Genomic DNA, 19,940 nt, shown 5'->3' on the forward strand with positions numbered 1-19,940 from the left:
AGAGCAGGTTTTACACACAGACAAGCTTCTGCTAGAGATACTAAGCTGGAGCTGGAGCAAAACCTATATTACTAATTTACAATTCCTAAAGAACTAAAGGGCCCAGTGACAGTTCTCTATGTGACAGGCTAGAAGTTAATGCCCCAGATTAGCAAATATGGCCTTTCTGGAAAAAAACATTCCACTACTGGTAGCAAAAAAAATTTAGACTTTTTAATATGGAAAAAAAAAAAAAGCTATCAGGATAGGGCCATTCTCTGCAGCAACACTTATAATAGCAAAAAATAATGGAAATAATCCAAAAACTATCAATAGAGGGCTGATTGAATAAGCTATAGTACAGATTATAATGGAGCATTATGCAGCTAAAAAAGGAATGAGGAATATCTACTAATTATGATGGAGTTATCTCCAGGATATATTAAGTGAAAAAAGCAAAATGTAGAAAAATGAGTTAGCATGTTACCATTTATCTAAAAAATGAAGGACATAAACATATCTTTGTGTGTAATTAAAACGATAGTATGAAAGCTATAAAAATTTTAAATATATGTACCTATTGGACGGAGGGCATGGAATATAAGTAACAGGGATTAAATCTAAATGTCTCTGAATATACCATATGGTAAAGATTTTACTTTGTACCATGTAAATAATTTACATTATTATAACCAAATTAAATTTTTAAAAATTTAAAATAAATCAAAAGTAAAATGAAATAAATGAACATAACTGTTCATAACTGTGAGTTCATCACTAACCATTCCACTGTTAGGATTGCTACATAAAAAGGAACTGATTCAAACAACTTAAAAACACAATTAATTCTTCTGATTCGTCCCTAGTAGAATATACTCTAGCATCAAAAATAACTGGGAAAAAAATACTAAGCTGTTTTCAGTGATGATTCTGAGACTGTTGTGGGTATATTAAGGACAGAACAAATGAGAAATTATCCCAGTGTTGTCAAGAATCAGTATTTATGTTATGGGAAGAGGAAATAGAAATGTAAGACTAATGAGGTTGAAGTAAAGCCTTGTGGTCCTAAATTTGAATTGGAATTAGAAGTATAAACTTGTAGTACATCTTATCTCTAAAAAATATTTATTTCCTGGCAATGTCCACTTAAGAAGCCAAGAAATAATAACCAGCCCATTAGCAATGACCACTCTACTGCCTAGATCATGTCTCTAAATCCCATCTTTCAATAAAAAGAATGAGGTTCCTGAGAGAAATTACTGATTCCAGATCAGGGAAAGAACACAATGAAACTGGAACATCTTGTCATACCATCAAGCAAATAAACCTAGTTATCAAAGATAACTAGGAGCCAACGTGGCTACTCCCAGTACCAAAGACAGGACAATTGAACACCAGTAAGAATAATCACGGCCCCTGGCTGGGACACATCTAATATTTATTTATAAACTCATCAGTTTATAACAATACCAAAAACATTACTGGAGGATGGTAAAAATCAAATCACTATCTTAAAAACTGGCAAATAATAAAATAATCAAATACTTATCCTATCTTTCTCATATGAACTGTACTTCAGGATAATCAAATAGTTGATAAAAGGGAGTTTCTCCTTATAGAAGCATTCCAGAAGTAGTGTAGGGGAAAAATATGAATGGTAGATTTTTGTAATCCCTAATGATTTAACAGTTCCAGGCAACAATCATCAAACATCGCAAAAACAGAGAGAACCTGACATTATGTGCCTCCTGATGGAGGTATAGAACACTACCTATCAGGTAGTCTTGCCGAAATAAATAGGTAAATAAGCCTGAATCCTACTAAAATATCTCAAGATGGAAGTACCAATACATAGGGAACAGAAGACCAGAAGAACATGGTATACAATACCTGCAGGAATGTAATCAACAAAATCCGGACTGTGGGAAAGTCTGCTGGACAAATAACCAGTATTTTTAACACACAAATTGTAAGGTTAAAAAGAGAGAAAGGAGGACCTACAGATTAAACAATACTTAGGAAACACATCAACCAATGAGTGGATCTTATTCCAAAGATGATTCAAACAACAATTTTTTAAAAAGTTATTTATGAGACAATTAGGAAAATTTGAACATTGTCTTGGTATCTGATGATATTAAGGAATTATTTTAATTTTTAGGTATGCTAACAGCACTGTGGTTATTTTTTAAACAGTCCTAACCTCTTACGGTTACATGCTGAAATACTTGCAGCTAAAATGATATGGTATTTTAGATTTGTTTTAAAATAATCCCAGAGTAGGGGGGAGAGTGGGTGGTGTAGATAAAAGAAAAGGCTTAATTTTATAACTGTTGAAACTGGGTAATATGTACATGCAGTTCCATTATATTATTCTATTTTTGTATGTATTTGAACTTTACCATAATCAAAACTGTTAAATGACAAGCCTTCAAATGTTGGTTTGTATATTATTATCAACCGTAGACAACACTTAACTGAGAGTGATGTTCAAAGCCAGCAGTGATGTTACGTAAATTATATCAACAATTCTATGAGGCGGTTGCTTTTATTATCCTCCTTAAACAAGGGAAGAAATTGAAAATGAGAAAAGTTAAGACACAGAGCAAAGTAAGTGGCACACATGAGATTATAACCTAGTTCTCTCTGTCCTCAGACACCAAGTGTCCAGTGGGAAAAACGGAAACTACTGTGTATATATTAAGCAGAGAGGAATCATTGTAGAGATTTACTAGGTGTTGGAAGGCATGAAAGAGCCAAAAGAAGATGGCAGTGAGCTGGAGAAACAATATGAAAGGTTAACCTCCAGAGGTCAGAAACCCTGGCCTGGTACCCACAAGCCTTTCCTCCTCCTCATCAGAGATGCTGGCACCATCACTGTTAAAGTCCTACCACTGCTCCTTCACAGGAGCCACTGCTAATATATCTTCCATTCCTTGACTCCCAATTTCCTACCAGTACTTCCTACTTGCACAAGTTAAGAGGAGACCAGTTGGCAAGAGAATCTGGAAGATGCCTTTTGTAGATTTCTAGCCCCACATATTCCAAAGGAGAATATGGAAAATATGGAGCTGAGAACCAAGAGACAAATAACCAACTTCTGTGCTATACTCCCTGTCAAGTTACAACATCAAATCGTAATTGCTCAGTTCAGAACTCTTATGTGAAGTTTTACTTTCTTCCTCCCTTCCTCCATTATAATTCTCTGTTCCTCCAAGCAGTAGCTACTATGCAGCCATTAAGCACTTGAAATGTGCTAGTCCATACTGGGATGTCCTGTAAGTGTAAAATACATTCCAGACTTCAAAGACCTAGTTACACATACACGTACACATGTTGACAGGAACTGAGAAGGTTTACGGGGACTGTACATCTGTGATACTTGCATGGATCTTTTTGACAAGGCATTATTCCCATCTTAGGAGAAGTTACACAGCTTCTCCAAGGCCACAGAGCCTGTATAGGGCAGAGCTAGAACTTAAGCCTGGGCCAGTGAATATCTTCCCATAATACCAGGTTGTCTTTTTTGCAGCCACAAAAATTACATGAAAGGAGCTGCAGTGAGGCCTTATACACTGGATCCTCTCAAAAGCTGCAGGGTGTTAGAGGCTTGGTAGGAGACTAGCACCAGCAACGCAGGCACTAAGGTGCACCTTCACCTACAGGTGCTCAGCAAGCCCTCATCTACAAAGAACGCTTTCAGAGTAAGGACATAACTCAATCAACATAGCTGAAACTATTTCTTCGAGGAAAGTGCCTTCCTAACTTGAATTTGCTCCCTCTGGTCAAAAACTGGCAATTTGAACACCTAAAGTATAATCATGGCAAAGAGTTAACACACATCAAATAAATGTGTGATCCATAGTGATTCAAAATGATTCTAAGCAAGCAAAGAAACAAGTAAAACAAAACAAAACAAAAATCCTTGTCACCTTAGGAGAATGCTAGAAAAGAAAACTCATTATTTTGAAAACTGGAAACGAGGAAAGACTGACGGATTCAACCTGCCTTCCCTAAATAAACTGTATCCCAGGGAAGCCAACTAGTTGGTGAGTTTTCCTTCTTAGAGATACTGCAGCTAATCAGAAGAAACGATACAACCAGAAGATCACCAGTTTACACTCCCTAATGACAAATGAATGTAAGCAATGATCATTACTACTGGTCAGCATCACAACAACAAAAATATACAACCGTGTGTTTCCTGCTGTGAAAACATAGCATCACTGAAAAAGTACTCTTGACCCACCTCCACCCCCCAAAATTGAGCATAATTTGATCAAACCTGTAAATCTAATTGCAAGTTTCTAGCAAACACAGAAGGCACAAAAACACATTAGATGCACTCTAGGAATGCAAAGAGTCAAATGCAGATGGGGGAAAATCCACAGGACAGACAACCCAGCATCCTCAATAAATGAAGTGCAAGTATACAGATAGAGGAATGGGGAACCTATAGATTAAGAGAGACGTAAGAGATAAATCTATCAATCGTAATGAGTGAATTTTTTTTGGATACCCACCAACTGTAAAAACTACTAAAGCAATGAGAAAAATCAATTGATATTAAGTAGTTGCTATAGACTTAAAGTTTACACTCTGCCAGATTTATATGCCGAAATCCCAACCCAGCATGATGGTATTAGGAGGTAGTGCACAAGTCTTGAGGGTGGAGCCCTCAGGAACCGGGTTAGTGCCTTTACAAAAGGGATCCCAGGGCGTCCCCTCCCCACCCTGCCGGGCGAGGACATAGTAAGAAAATGCCCGCTGATGAACCAGGAAGCAGCTGCTCACCAGACACCGAATCCGCTGGCACCTTGACCTTGGACTTCACAGCCTCCAGGACCGTGAGAAGCTTCTATTGTCCATAACCATCCACTCTATGGCATTTTGTTGTTGTTGTTTGTTTTGTCATTGCAGCCTGACCTAAAAGAGTAGTCATTCAGTTTTCTGGTGTATAATGGTTTTGAGTTTGTTTGTTAGTTTGTTTTAGGAATTCTTAAGACTTAAAAGATATATACACATATATTTGTAGATAAAACAGAAAATAAGCACCTTAAAGAAACAATCTATACCCCTTTAGTGCCTCTGGAAGTGAATTAGCACGATGAAAAGAGGACAGTGTCACAGTATAGCTCTGCGGAGGTCCTGGTCGCTGCCCCCAGCTCCCTCCCTCACCTCCTCTGAACACCAACCCCCAGGCACGAGAACCACTCCCCGAGGTGAATGAGGTGAACATCACAGGTTCTCCCTCAACTGCTTCATCACCCTCTAATTAAACCTGCTTCTCCCAAAGGACACGAGTACAAAAGAAACTCTAGTTCTAATTCAATTTTACGTTTCTTTCACAACATTGTAAATATATTCCAGCTACATAATGGTCTGAATACTTTTTTGGGTTAACCTAGAAACCTAAATCCCATGTATAACGCTGCTTCTATGTGAAAATCCTTTCCTAATACCAACTAGATGGCTTACAAAGTATTTTTGTCACATAATCTGCATATAAAAGCAAGGGTTGTCCTTTTTTTATTATTATTCAAAGTTCTTACTTTTGACACATAGAAGAGGTCCTGGCCTTTTGCCCCATCTCTCTCCCCCTTCCTGAAAAGCTCCCCAAAGGGGAGAAGAGAATGTGTCTGCAACCCGCCAGCCTGCCAATACCCTGAGGTGGGTCAGGAGAATGGACCATACCCCCTCTCCCTTACCGGCTCCTCCCAAAGGGATGAAGGCTTCTTCAGGTGTCCTCAAGTCTCTGTAGCCTCGGGGTCCTAGGGGGCCAGATCACCAGAGAGAGAGGTGCTGGGCTTTGGAGAGTTCACCCAGGCTAACGCTGGTGACTCAGCAGACAGGGAAGTCGAGCACAGGGACAGAAGGGCTTGTGGGGTGGGGGGAGATCCAATATTGAAAGGGTCCCAGAACTGGCTTTGCAGACTCAGCCTTGAGAGGAAGAGGGCAGGAAGCTTCATGCAAAGCCATGAGCCTAAGCCTCGCCCCAGCACCACTTCTCAGAGCGCACACGCGTGTTGGAGGACTCCCGGAAGGCCATATTAACCAGTGCTTGCCCGCCACAGACACAGCTGATCCTTTGCTCTGCTCTACCTTTATCTGGCCATGACTGTTTTGGGAATCACCCTCTCAAGGGAACACTGGAAAGGAGATATTGTAGCCCGAGTCTGTATTAAATTGTGGGGAAAAGAAAAACTTTTAGTTCCAACTATGGCTCAGATCAAAACCCTACTGAGGCTTCTGAAGCATAAACTGATAGAGCCGCTTTTGCTTTCCTCACAACCAGCTTCGAGGCCAAGATTGTCAATCAGTTTCATATGCTGAAAGTGAGATGAGTCTTGAATGGCCCCCAGACCACTGGCAGGTGGGGCCATTGGGTCATTACTGGCCTCCACCAACGAGGTCTTTCCTCTCCAGCTGGCCATTGTTCTTACTTGACTCAGCAGGAACCCTGGAGAGGACAAAAGCCTCAACCACTCTGAACTCATCACCTTCCAGGTCTAGAGCTTTAATGTTATTTGTGGATCTGACGTCAGAAAACAGCACTTTTCTTTTTATCCATGTCACCCTGTATGATAGGTTGCTAAAAAATCTTTCATGTGTCTTCCTGTAGAAATTTCCAACACTCAGGGTCTTCTCTCAGTTTTGTGACTCACACAAGCAACTCCATCCCTGTAGCTAATCCTTACACCTTCCGCTGTGAGAGAAAAAGGGGCCTTACATTTACAACATATCGTTTTTTCCAACAGTATACTACATCCGACAGCACTGAAATGCAGCAATATAAAAACCAACAGAGCTTGTGCAAAATGGCTTTAAGCCCAGTTGTAGACTAATGCTTTTAGTTATAGATTTACGTCAAAGAATTTCACACAGAACCATCAAGATAACACCAAGGCCCTGATCTTTAGAGGCAGAAGCTTTGTACAGGTGCAACACTCATGGAAGCCAAACTCCAGCTTCCACCTTCAACTGGCAAGATCCTATGTGACCAAATCGGTGTCTGTGGCAGCAGTTTCCAAAGCTTCAAGATATCACATCTATATTTAAATCCAGTTAGTCACCTACATTGGCCAAATCAATCTACTTGTAAGTGGAATACATTTTCCAATAAAAGACAAATATGTGCTCAAAAATGTTAAAAATCTAAATAAACAAAATCTCATTTTCATTACAAAACCAGACATCATAGCAACTGCAAGCTTATTAAGAGCTAATATTTGTACGATACTTAACGAATTGCCAAGGACTGTGTTCAGTTAAAAACAATGACAACTGTCTGCCAAAGCTCCTCCATTGTATGCATTCTACATTCTCCAATCATCTCAAAACAACACGTCAATTCAAGCTAAGAGAAGGGATGACAATGCGTGTAGAGGAGGAGAAACCTCACCCATGAGCCCTCCTCCCCACTGCCCTCCCCTCTACCACCAGTTTATCACCACTCTGCTCTAAATAACTCCACAGTTCCAGCAGCAGTCATGCTTGGCCTTCGAGAGACCTGTGTGGGAGGCAGTAAAGCTTAGTAGTTGGATTTGGAGTTGGATTCAGACAACCTCCTATCCAAATTTCAACCCTCACCTTGAGCAATTTATCCCACCTCTTGGAGACTCCTCTTCCTCATTTGTAAAATGGTAATGACAATTTGTAGCTCATAGTGTTTTTATGTAGATTATGAAGTGTAGCAAATAGCAAGGACTTGATAAATCTTGATATTATTACATCCATTCTACACACTTTGTTGTAAATCTTGATATTATTACATCCATTCTACACACTTTGTTGCAAAACGTACCAACCAAACATGAAAATTTGAATCATCTTGGAAATAAGAGGGAACCATGAAATATTCCTTCATTGATGGATTATCCAAAAGTAAAAGAATCTTTTGATTTTTATTATAGCAATCACAAGCTTCTCAACTACTTTTCTGTAAACTGTCCCTAAGGAGTCAGAAAGGAAGAGATGAAAGAAGATAATGGTAAAGAGTAAGGCGTCATAATCCTACACAAAAGCTGGCTTTTATCCACCAGCAGGAAAAAGGAAAATGGAGACAAAATTATCAAGAACCAAATCTAAACTAATCTCTACTGTAACCTGTTAAAAAGACGGGCACTGAAGAGGGCACTTGATGGGTGAGCACTGGGTGTTATACTATATGTTGGCAAATCAAATTTAAATAAAAACAAATCAAAATATTTTTTAAGTGGTATTTTCTATCTCAAAACATAATAACTACCCACACTTCCACTGTTAAAGGTAACACCTATTTCTAAAAATGAACTCCTGAGCACATTTAAACATTTTTAAGTTTGTGTGAAATACATATATTCTTTATTGAACATATCAGCTTATAAACACATAGTAAAACTTGCTTATCAACTTTCCCAGGCTTGGAGAAAAGGTGCAGAGAGTAGGAAAGCACAAACCGAGCAAAAATGTAATAATAAACTGGCTAAGCTGGGTTCCAACTTAAGGAACGTTGAACTTAGAAAGAGTAGAAACACATCTGACCAAACGTTTGTGTCCTCCAAAATCCCATTGCAGCCCTAATCCTGATGGTTATGTGAAGGTGGGACTTTTGGGAGGTAATCAGATTTAAATGAGGTCATGGGGGTGGGGTTCTCATGATGGGATTAGTGTCCCATAGAGGAAGAAATGCCAGAGCTTGCCTGCTCTCTGCCTTGTGAGGAGGAAACAAGAAGGTGGCCATCTACAATCCAGGAAGAAGGCTCTCACAAGGCACGGAATCTGCCAGCACCTGCATCTGGACTTCAGCCTCCAGAACAGTGTGAAACAAATGTCCATTGTTTAAGGCACCCTGTTGATGGTATTTTGTTATAGCAGCCCAACCTGACTAAGAAAGTACCTGAGCAAAGTCAGGGTGGAGAGCGAACTGAGGAGGAGGATTTGTTTTCAGCAGAACCTAAAGGTCTCCAAACAAGGTAACTGGACATATTTTAATGTTATTCGTCATTAAATGGGAAACATAAACAATACATTAAGTGGCCATTTAAAAATTCCATTATTTCAGAAAATCATCAAAATTCCCCATCTCAATTTGAGCTCCCCAGGGTACCTCCAACGATATTCAACATCTTTTAATACTTATTACAGAGAGCCTTCTGGGGTATGGTCAGGACACTGTCCTGCTCTGGAAAACCTCAATCAGTGGGCTCCTTTGCCCTCTGTTTTCCAGATATGTTTGGGCAAAAATGGTACTGGCTGTAGATCAATGGAGAAGAAAACAATAGCATGGAGGTACTTACTCCTTTAGCTCTCTATGCTAGGCCCAGGCCCCCCGTCGCTGCAGTTCTCCTGAAGACCACAGATTCTGGGGGCTTCCCCGACCAGTAGGTTTGGGTTCTCCAGCTCCCATAACCATTCCCTACTGTTATCTCTTTGAGGTGGTCACAGTACCCTCTTCTAGTCTCAGGGAGCTTCCATATCATTTCTTGCTTTCCTTTCATCTGGCCAACACGTCTAAAACAATCTCTTCGTTAGATTAAGTTCAGCTAAGTCCTTGTACATATGTGATCTATTTCCTGCCCAGATACCATCTGACCAGGTGGCAAGGATAAGGAGTTAGTCTTGCCTCACTTAGGTGCAGGGTTTAATTACAGCCCTCTGACAGCCCTCTGACTCGCTGGCATCTCCTGTGGGCACTGAGCTCTTTACACTCAGCAGAGAAGCTCAAACAGAAAAGAAGGCAAACACCGTCTGTCCCCCAGTCAGAAGTCTCAACCTAACTTGGCAGTGGTCACCTTTGCTGAGCCCCCAACTTCCAGTGCCCACCTGGCCCTGAACTGTCACCTGCTCCTCCAGACTCTGGACTCTGTCTTCCTGCCTGGTTCCATAGGACTCACCGCCTCCTTCCTATTCTGATTCTTGGCCTTAACCCCTCACCAACCTGGTACTTACCATAGGATTTGTGTTGTTCTCACCAACATGTCCCATCCTGCTCTAGCCCAAGTCCTGCCTGGTGGTCACAGTGGGGTTTCTGTAGAGAAGTATCACCTCTGAAAGTCAGCATCTACACTACGTTATACTTTCTGGCTTGAGGACTTAATTAACAAAATCAGAAGGGAAAAAATTACCTGATATTTCTTAAAAATTAGTTTAACTACGGAGGAAAGCAGCAGAAATTAGAAAGATTTGCTCACTGACTATACTTAATATGTTGGAAGAAGGGAGAGGGAATGTGATGAAATGAGCTATGGCAGAAAATAAATTTGAGTTTTACAAGAGCAACTCGCAAGACTCACTCGGGCTTACTAAACTTTATGCCCCATTATAAGATGAAAAATATGGTGAAAAGGATCAGCAAGACTCCAAAAGCTAAGAACTGAATATGAGCCCATATCGTGTCACATCAACCGGTTTTAAGCTCCTCCTTGCCTCGCAATTTCCCACCATGCAGGACACAGCCCCAGCAGGGCAGAGACATATGAGCGGCTGCGATGGCAAAAGCAAGGAACCAGGACTTGCAAACCCAGTGGATCCTGAAGGGAAGTCAAACCTCAAAGATCCAGGTGGACTGGCTACCTGGCCCATACTCTCCTCACTTTGAGATTTTCTGGCCAGCCATGGAGGCTCAGAGTTTGACTTCATGAATGGAGATGGCAGGCTGCCCACACAGAAGTAAACTATGATGAAGGCAGGGCTATGACTAGTCCGCCCAACTGCATGTGATACTATCCACTCTGCTAGAGGTAGCCCCAACCTAATTCATTTGGCCAACAGTCAATTCAATTCTTTTAAGAGCCACACCAGCATATCCTAGAAGCTAGTTAAAAATCCAAATCCTCAGGCCCCACTCAAGACCTACTAAACCAGAAATTCTGGGAGTGGGGCCAAGCAATCCACATTTTAAGAAGACTTTCAGGTGATTCTGATGTACACTAGAGAATACTGACTCAGAGAACAAACACGAATGGCTTTTTCCCCCAATAGTTCTACCCCTCCCCCAAGGAAATTACTATAAAAATTATTAATTATTATTATTAATCATCATATTGACCACAAAGCCAGAAAAATATTTATCTTCCTTTTATATACAGTCCAGTGGGTATTATCCTCACTGATTCAGGAAGCCATGGTCCAGATAACCATAGAAGTCATTCATCGCTGACTCGGGTACACCTTCTTATGGAAGATTCACCATCCTCATTAGGCTTTGCTTACCAAACTTCGTGGATATTCACTGACTCCCTAGCATCGACCACAGTCTGGCACAAACACTGGCTGAGTGAATAAACGGGCACAATGAACGGAGGAAAGGAGGGAGCTGGCGATGTGCCCATCCACCCAGAGTCATTTGAGAACTAACAACGTCCTGTGCCTGGTCCAGAAAACGGTTAACCCACCCAGAGATGGCTGCACGTTGGCTGTACTGTCAACACTCTTCTCTACAACTGGCTGCCTGGTCGGGCTGCCTCCCTGCTGCAGCAGCTGGTATGAGAAAAGAAGACTTGTAAGAAACCCCCCCATCTTCCCAGAGAGACCATCCCCCTTGAGGATGTCTGAACAAGAATCATAATAAAACTGGCTCAGTACGAAGAGTGAGTATTCTGCAGGAGTCTCCTGTTGGAGCATATTTTTAAAAAGGAAAACAAGGAGACAAATTACAAGGAAGTTGCATTTTTACAGCAATTGGGAGACAAATCTAACTTCTTACCAGAAATGGAAACCCATATGATATCGTTGTACTGCATATGAATTATTAATGTTTGTAATTTCTTATATAAATTAGGTATTCAGGAAGGTTCCTATTGACATCATGTTTGACATCATAATGCTTCATCATTCTAAAAGCTTAATGAGATGAATGATTGCTAGAAAAAGGACAGACAGGGATCAAGCACACATTTTTGCACTCTGGGGAATACCAGAGACCAAGTAGATAATGGGAATATGGTTTATAATTGATGTACAAAGAGGAAATTAAAAAACAAACTATCATGACCCAACACCACTGTAAACAGGACCAAATGGCAAGGACTTTATTTTTTCACCTGAGCATTTTGGAAAAGGGGATGGGGGGATGCGAGCATGACTAGCAACTATCTCAAACTGCTAAAGCAGAAGAATTCTTATTCTCAAAAGAAATGCAAGCAAAGTTTTTATAAAATTACCTCGTCCACAAAAGAGTTTGGAACATATGAAGACTGAAAAATAGTCACAAGCCCTCAAAGGATACTATTTTAAAGCAATTCTGTGATGATAATTCTGCATGATTTATATAGATAATAATTCTGGTCTCAAATATAATTTCAAATATATAGTTTCTGAGACCTACATGTGCAAATTAATGTTGAATCACTGACCCAGCAATTTCATTCCCAACATTCTTAGTAAAAGGTTAGAACGATTTAAGCTCTTATTTGGAAGTCCTGTTGATAAAGCAGTGTGAGTTAAATTCCTATTCAGGTCAAGCCTTTGACACTTCAGCCAAGAAGCAATGATATTTCTACAAGTTTATACTAGCTGCTAATAATTGGGACTCATTTTCCCTCCAGTTTTTCCTCCATTTGCTAAGCAGCCTCTTGAGGGATGTATTAAAACACAGAGAATGAATTCATTCATTATTCTTTCTTTCAATAGACAAACATGGAATATCTAGAGTTGCCAGGTATTAAATTAGGATCCTTGCTACTCTAAAAGGCAGAAATATACAATTTTTCTTGCACAACCAAAAAAAAAATTATCAGAGTTCACAAGTTCTCAGCATTCTGAGCTACTTCAATATCTTTAAACTGCCTTTTCAACAAAAAGGCAAAATGCTATTTTTAAAAATAATATCCCTATTTAATTATTTCACCAAATATATCATTTTAATCCCCTGAAATTTTTCCTAATGCCTTTCTCCTTCTCTCCTTTCTTTCTTTCTTTTTCTCTTTCCTTTCTTTTTCTTTCTGTGAACCAGTGGGAGGGGGGGAAGCTTGACAAAAGAAAAATACAGTGTTTGGCACATGCCCCTATAACAAATGTTCAGCTGGTAAGTTGTACTATCATGAATCCAGGTGTCCAGTCTTTGGATAGTCTATCGTCACATGGTTAAGATTCAAAGGCTGGAAAAGAAAGCTTATATCCGGTACATAGTAGATGCTCAGTAAATGTTATTTTTTTATCATGATAATTATATTATCATATTAGATGACTATTACCAGAGAAACACTACAACTATAAATAAACTCTGTTAAGCTTCATGTTACAAGATCAGATACCATTATAATTAGTTCACTAGAAGAAGCTCTTGGGTCTTCCAGACTGAAGCCAACACATACCATCCTTCTCTTCACCTCTCCACTGAAGGCTGACTATATCCAGGGAAGGCTAGGGGCCTATTCACAGTGGCCAACTGTTGAACAAGTCTCAAACACTAAATACATAATCTTTGTTGCCAAATACCAGCACTAGTGGTTCCTGGTAATCTGTGGACCATGTAAAATCGATGATTCTAAATAACATTAAGAGTCGTGAAGATGGGGACGCCTGGGTGACTCAGCCATTGGGCGCCTGCCTTGGCCTCAGGGTGTGATCCTGGGTCAGGGGATCCAGTCCCGCACGGTGACCCCCGCGGCGAGCCTGCTTCTCCCTTGGCCTGGGTCTCTGCCTCTCTCTTCTCTCTCTCTGTGTGTGTGTGTGTGTGTGTGTGTGTGTGTCTCAGGAATAAATAAATAAAATCTTTTTTTAAAAAAAGAGCCATGAAGATGTATTTCTCCCTCTGCACAACGGGATGTGCCATTGTCCCTCTGTCTACTATAACATCAAGGGGACCAGCAGCCGGATTCACCCCGTGAAGATTCTCTTGAATGTGACAGTGTTCTGGGTGCAGGAGGGCACTACGGAAACACGCGTTTTTCTTCCATCGTTAAGAACTTGCTAGTGACTGCTTTCATCACTTAAACACTTTTCCCCCCACTTCCTCAGAATTCCAGTGTCCTGGGGGATGGGGGCACGTTGTGAATCTCCGTCTTCCGACAGCGGCGGGTCCCCTCCCCGAGCCCACTGATCCCCCCTCCCCCCCACCCCAGCTCGCAGCAGGCCCCGGGTCGGGTCGTGGCCGGGACGGACGGCAGAGCCCGCCTGCACCCCCCGCCCCCAGCTCCCCGCGGGGCGCGCACCCGCCCGGGGCCCGCCCGCCGCTCGGGCTGCAGCCGTCGGCCGCGCCCGGTCCCCCCGCCCCCCGGACGGCTCCCGGGCCTCCAGGGGCCTCCGGGGCTCGGCTCCGCGGCCCTCGCCGCCGCCTCCCGTGGCCCCGCCGCGCCGCCCCGCTCACCTGGACGCTGGCGCAGCTGGTCTGCGTCTCGGCCTCGGCGCTGCTGCAGCAGTGGCGCCGCCGGCCCCGGCAGGTGGTCGCGGCGGGGGCCGCGGGGGCCGCGCCTCCTCCGCCTCCTCCGCCGCCGCCGCCGCCGCCGCCGCCGCCTCCTCCCGGCTCGGCGCGGGCCCTGCGGACGCGGGCGGTGCGGGGGGCGCCCGGCGCGCGGCCCGGGGGAGCGGCGTCGGCGGCGTCGGTCTGCACGAGGAGGCCGTGCAGGGGGGCCGCCGGGCCGCGCGCCACGCGGGAGGTGCGGAGGGGCGAGCCGGCCTCGTCCGCGTCCCGGCAGTAGATCACGCCGCTCTGCGAGACGTGGATGCTGGGGGCGCAGCCCATCCCGCGGCCGGGCTCCCCGCGCCCGCAGCCGCCCGCTCGGGGGCGCCTCCGGGGGCTGCGCGCGTCACCCCAACTTTCCCTCCCGGGCCATCCTCTCCCCGAGCGGCGAGCGCGCACACACGGCGCCCCGCGCGCACCGGCGGCCGCCACCCTCCGCGCCGCGGCCCCCAGACGCGCTCCCCGCGCCCCCGCCTTCCCCTCCTCCCCGCTCGGCCCGCGCCGCCGCCCGCCCCGCCGCGCCCGGCGCCCGCCCCGCGGCCCGCCCCGCGCCCCCCGCCCCTCTGCCCCCACTTTCGGGGCGCGCCCCGGGCTCCCCAGGGGCCCCCGCCCCGCCCCGCCCGCGCGCCCCGGGCCGGCCCTGCGGGCTGTGCGGCCTGGAGCCTGCGAGGTGCCTCGGGCCCCGGCGAGCGCACTTTCCCACGCTCCCGAGCGGGACCCCGGACGCCCCTGCCCGCAGCCCGAGCCCGCCCGCCCGCCCGCCTGGGCGCCTCCCCGCGAGCTCGGGGGCGAGCGCGGGCCCGGGTGCGGACCCGACCGTGCGCTGAGCCCCAGAAGCCCAGGCCCGCGCCCAGGGTCGGGAGGCCCCGCGGAAGGCCTTTGGGCACAAACGCCCCCAGACCCGCGCCAGGAACCGAAGGAAGCCGCCGGGAGGTCCTGGGCTCCCTCCTGCGCAGCCCTCGGCCCCTGCTCGGACGTCACCCGTCTCCCCCGGGCCTCTACCCCCGGCCAGTCCCCGCTGTCAAGCACCGGCCGCCACCCAAACCGCCTTCCCTCCCTCCCCTGGGGAGGCACACGTGGGGCAGGCTTCACTCAAAGAAAATGAAGAACACCTTCAGAAGGTATTCCTGGAGGGGCTGATGGAAGGCTGCCGGGCAGCCTCTCCATACCATGGATGTGGATCAGGGATGCCATGCGTTGGTTGGCTCCTGGAGGGATCCCTGCCTGCCCCCACAGTGGCCGGGGGAGAAACGGGGTGGTTTAAAAGGACTCAGTCTAGCGTTGTTTACAAACAAGGGCCAGGGCAAGAACACAGAGCCATAACGCTAAGGACAAAGGAGTAAGTATCCAATTTGCAATCATTTCTTTGCTTCTTCGCTTCCTTTCTCCATAGCATCAACTTTTAGAGTGGCTGGAGACTTCAAATGACAGCTCCTAACCTCTACGGAGAGGCAACATGTCACCCCGCATCACAAACGCAAATACAGAGAGGAAAGAGAACTGGTCTAACCCAATTCTATCTTTGTTTCTCTGCTGCTCAGTTAGTACTCCAACTTTCCACCTCGCTGTGTTTTGTTTTTTTGTTTTTGATGACGTGAAAAAGTCCATCTCCCGTTATTGCATAAAAAGTCTATGCTGTATTTCTAACAGACAGGCAAATTGCTCATAAAATTTCTGTGCAGGTTGGGTTCCCCAAGAAGCAGATTCTGCAGGGGTGTTTAGCAAGCAAAAAAGTTTATTAGGAAGACTTGGAATCTACAACTGAAAGGGAAGGATGGGGAGTGAGGTTGAGCAGAGGGACACACCAAGCTAGGATATGGTCTTAAGGAAACCCTCAACTGTCCCTGCAGGGGGGGACTTCTGCACTTGGGACCCATAATTCAAAGTTGTCCTGAGGTGAGGTGGTAGGATGGGCCTTCATGTTCCCACAAGTTGACTTGTAGGCCACCACAGCAACCTGGGGCACAGTGGCTGTCTTCAGCTGAGCCCATCCCCTTAGGAGGCCAAGAGCTGATCTCAGGGCTTTCAGCGGCCAGCTCTCCCCCAGCTGGAGTGCTAAGGATTTCTCTCCCAGAATCCTGGCTTCCTCCATAGTTCCTTCCAGACTCCCTGGATCCATGGCCTTATCCATGCCTATTAAGTGGTCAAGACCAATATAGAGATAATCATTTGAAAAAGGCCCAGGTCTCATGACTGCCATCTGCTCTGCTTCCAAGGGACTGTCCAGAATCTGAGCAAACACCATCAGAGTTAAATTGCAGAACTGCTACTCTCTCTACCAATCCCCGATTAATCATCCCATGAGTTAATCATTCCTTATCTATAATTCTCTTAAATATATACCCATTTCAGTCATCCTTCAAGAAGCTACCAATGACAGCTCTTTTTGAAACTTAGAGCCATGTTCATTCTTTTGCCACAGTGTCTACTTCAGTTTCCTTTAGGAATGTGGTTACTATGATGAAACCACCCAGAGAAGAGAAAAGGGCCAGTCACTGGCTGAGGCTTTTGAAGACAAGAAGATAAAACAGAAATTACAAGCAATCTACCAATTCTCTGGTAGAGAATATTGGAGGCTGAATCACAAAGGGACAAGTCACCCAGAAACCAACTTAGATTGAACTTTCTACATTTAAAAAAAGGAGGAGGAGGAGGAGGAGGAGGAGGAGGAGGAGGAGGAGGAGGAGGAGGAGGAGGAGGAGGAGGAGGAGAAGAAGGAGAAGGAGAAGGAGAAGGAGAAGGAGAAGGAGAAGAAGAAGAAGAAGAAGAAGAAGAAGAAGAAGAAGAAGAAAGAAGAAAGAAGAAAGAAGAAAGAAGAAAGAAGAAAGAAGAAAGTCGACTAAGCCCTAAGAGAATAGATAACGTCAAGGTAGCTATCAAACAGTACAGAGCTGCTGTAGCATATTAACTGAAACGCTGCGTACTGGGACCAGTACCTTTCCCTGAATGCAACTCTTCTGAGCAGAAGAATGGACTGCACTAGGTATACATTTTCCTTCCCAGTCCCAGAACAGCAAGAGTTCCAACATCTTCCTCAGACATAGCTCCTACTGCCAATTCTGGCTTAGTAAAAGGGGAAAAAATAATGTGTCCCTAGAATCTCCACCTAGTGTTCTCAGTGGGACTGTGTGACCTGCCCTGTTGTTGGCACAGTTCTGGTCACTGAAACATGTGGTTGTGTGCAAGTGGAGAAGAAATGGTTGACCTGAAATCTTCCCCTTGCTTATCTCTGAGGCCTGAGTTCTTATTTGTAGACGTGATTTCTGGACTGATTCCCATGCCACAATTTCAGTGCATTCCAGGACTACAGCAAAGTCCACAAGCTCAGACACTGCAGATAAAAAATTTAGGTTCAAGTTACATAATAGGACCAGAGAAACCAACATTATAAAAAAATTAAATTAAGTGAAAAAAAAATTCCATTACAGTCAATGTCCAAGAAATGAATCAAAAGAAAGCAAATGAAATCAGAAATTTCTTCAAAAAGTAAACCTCAGATATGTCCAGGGTCAGCTGAATGGCCTGCAAGTTTTATACTAATGTCAAATCAGGCCCTATTTTAGAATTATGACCCAGAGGCACTGCAAGATAATGAACAATTAAGGTCTTTTCCCACTCTAAAATGGCACGACCCTTCAGAACTCCTCTAAAGAAGCAGAAAATATGATTAATACATTTTGAACGATTCTTAACCAAAAAGGTTAAAACAATAGCAGCTTTCTGGTTGATCTTTAGATAACCAAACATTTCATCAACCAATCAACCTTACAGAGCTTCTGGATTCAAACTACATTCTTAATGGTGGAGCTTATTGGAAATCTAACCACCTGATAAGTGAAATGAGAGAGTGTATTACGTAGCCTGGTAAAGTGGAAGGTTCATTGAACTCAGAGTGAGGAGAGCAAATCTGAAACCCACTGCTGCCTCTTATAACTGTATAATCTCGGGCAAGTCACTTAACCCCAGGGCCCCAATTTTCTAGATAACTTCCAAACTCTCTAAATCACCAACGTTTGGGGATGCTATGAAATTTTTACTTCCTTTTATTAAATTGTTTTTAATTTAGAATAATGGAATCTTTGAACTGAAAGAGTGGTGTCAAACCTACAAATCAGAATCACCCTAAAGAATTTGTCAGAAATAACAACAATTCCCTGGTCCCATCTCAAGAGACTTGGAACCATGGGCCAAGGACAGGTCTAGCATCTGCCAGCAAAGAAAGCGGGTCCAGTGTACCCTTTCCACAGACTCCTTTGGGATCTAGAGTAAAAGTCACAGTCTTTATAAGAGCCTACAAAACCCTACCTGATGTGGCCCCTGCCTGGCCTTTCTCAGCCCTCTTCACTCTTGCCCTCACTTTCGCTGTACCTGTACCACACTGGCCTCCTTGCAGCTTTTCCAGCAACATATTTAGCCAGGAGCTCTTCCTCTGATTGTTATTCTGTTCCATCAAATATCATATGGCTAACTCCCTCACCTCCTTTAAGTCTCTGCTCAAATGTCGCCTACGCAATAACTCCTGTTTAAAATCACAACCCACATCCCTCCATTGTCTCTCCATCACTCCTGATTCCCCTCAACCTGCTCTATTTTTCCTTCTTCATGGCACTTATCACCTTCCAGCTTATTATATAATTAGCTCATCTATTATTATGCTGATTGCCTATCTTCTCCCACTAGAACAAAGGCCCTACTAGGGGATGAGGTTTTTTTTTTTTTTTTTGGTTTCTTATTCACTAAAGGATCCCAAATTCCTAGAACAGTGCCTAGCACACAGTAGGTGCTCAAATATTTGTTGAATAAATGCATTTTTTTCCTTCTTCCTCTTTTGCTTTCTCTTAACTGTTATGACCCAAAATTGATTTTTTTTTTCTTTTAGTGAGTAGAGTTTGATGTTCTATGCTCTTTGTTTTTAAAGTCAGTTTGATCTGATCATCCTCCTCCTTTTGGTAATATACATCAGAAGAAGCAAACAGAAAAAAAAAAAATTTATACAAAGATGTTTGTAACACTCTCTGCAATAATGAAACTGGAGATAATCCAAACATCAAATACTTGGGGACTGGCTCAACAAACTGTACTAACATGTCAGAACACCACTACATCAATGTGCACAGATGAAATAATGTTAAGTTAAAAACATAGTATATATAGATTGATTACAACTATGGAAGATGTGTATCCGTGTGTCGAAGGTCATAAGTGAATATGAAGTGACGCAGATGAGAAACAGGAGTTTTCAGTTTTCTGTCAGTCTAACTTAAGATATACAATATATAAAGCAAAGCACATTTGTTTTTACATTAGTGTGCAATTTCCTGAATGCCTCATAGTAAGAAAAAATGGCTATTTCTAAGCAGGTCCTCCTCTGCCTGCATGCGCTTTGCTAGGCATACCATAGGCTCAAAAAAATTTCATTCCATGATGTGAGGCCAAAGTCATCCATCCATCCATTCATCCATTCACTCAGCAAATATTTACTGAGTGCCTACCATGTATCAGACACTAACTTGGGGAGCAAGACAGAAATAGTCTCTTACATCTATGGAGTTTAGAAGATTATGGAGGGTCGGAAAGA

General features: G+C 44.0%; 1 protein-coding gene across 8 annotated transcripts in view; it reads right to left on the bottom strand.

Moving 5' to 3' along the window:
• The window catches only part of PDE8B (phosphodiesterase 8B), a 276,868-nt gene that overhangs the window by 236,879 nt on the left and 20,049 nt on the right, over positions 1–19,940 (bottom strand). For 3 of the 8 annotated variants that reach the window (XM_041752394.1, XM_041752395.1, XM_041752393.1), the window contains exon 1: positions 14,270–14,821. The exons of 3 other annotated variants lie outside the window; for them this stretch is intronic. In XM_041752394.1, coding sequence (XP_041608328.1) covers positions 14,270–14,644 — 375 coding nt within the window. In that variant the 5' untranslated portion in view covers positions 14,645–14,821. Of the gene's footprint in view, positions 1–2,457; positions 2,478–4,773; positions 4,925–14,269; positions 14,822–19,940 lie in introns of those variants that run through there. 2 more of the 8 variants (XM_041752401.1, XM_041752403.1) reach the window with 2 other exon arrangements.

Source organism: Vulpes lagopus, chromosome 4 (assembly GCF_018345385.1).
Source record: "Vulpes lagopus strain Blue_001 chromosome 4, ASM1834538v1, whole genome shotgun sequence".
Taxonomy (NCBI): domain Eukaryota; kingdom Metazoa; phylum Chordata; class Mammalia; order Carnivora; family Canidae; genus Vulpes; species Vulpes lagopus.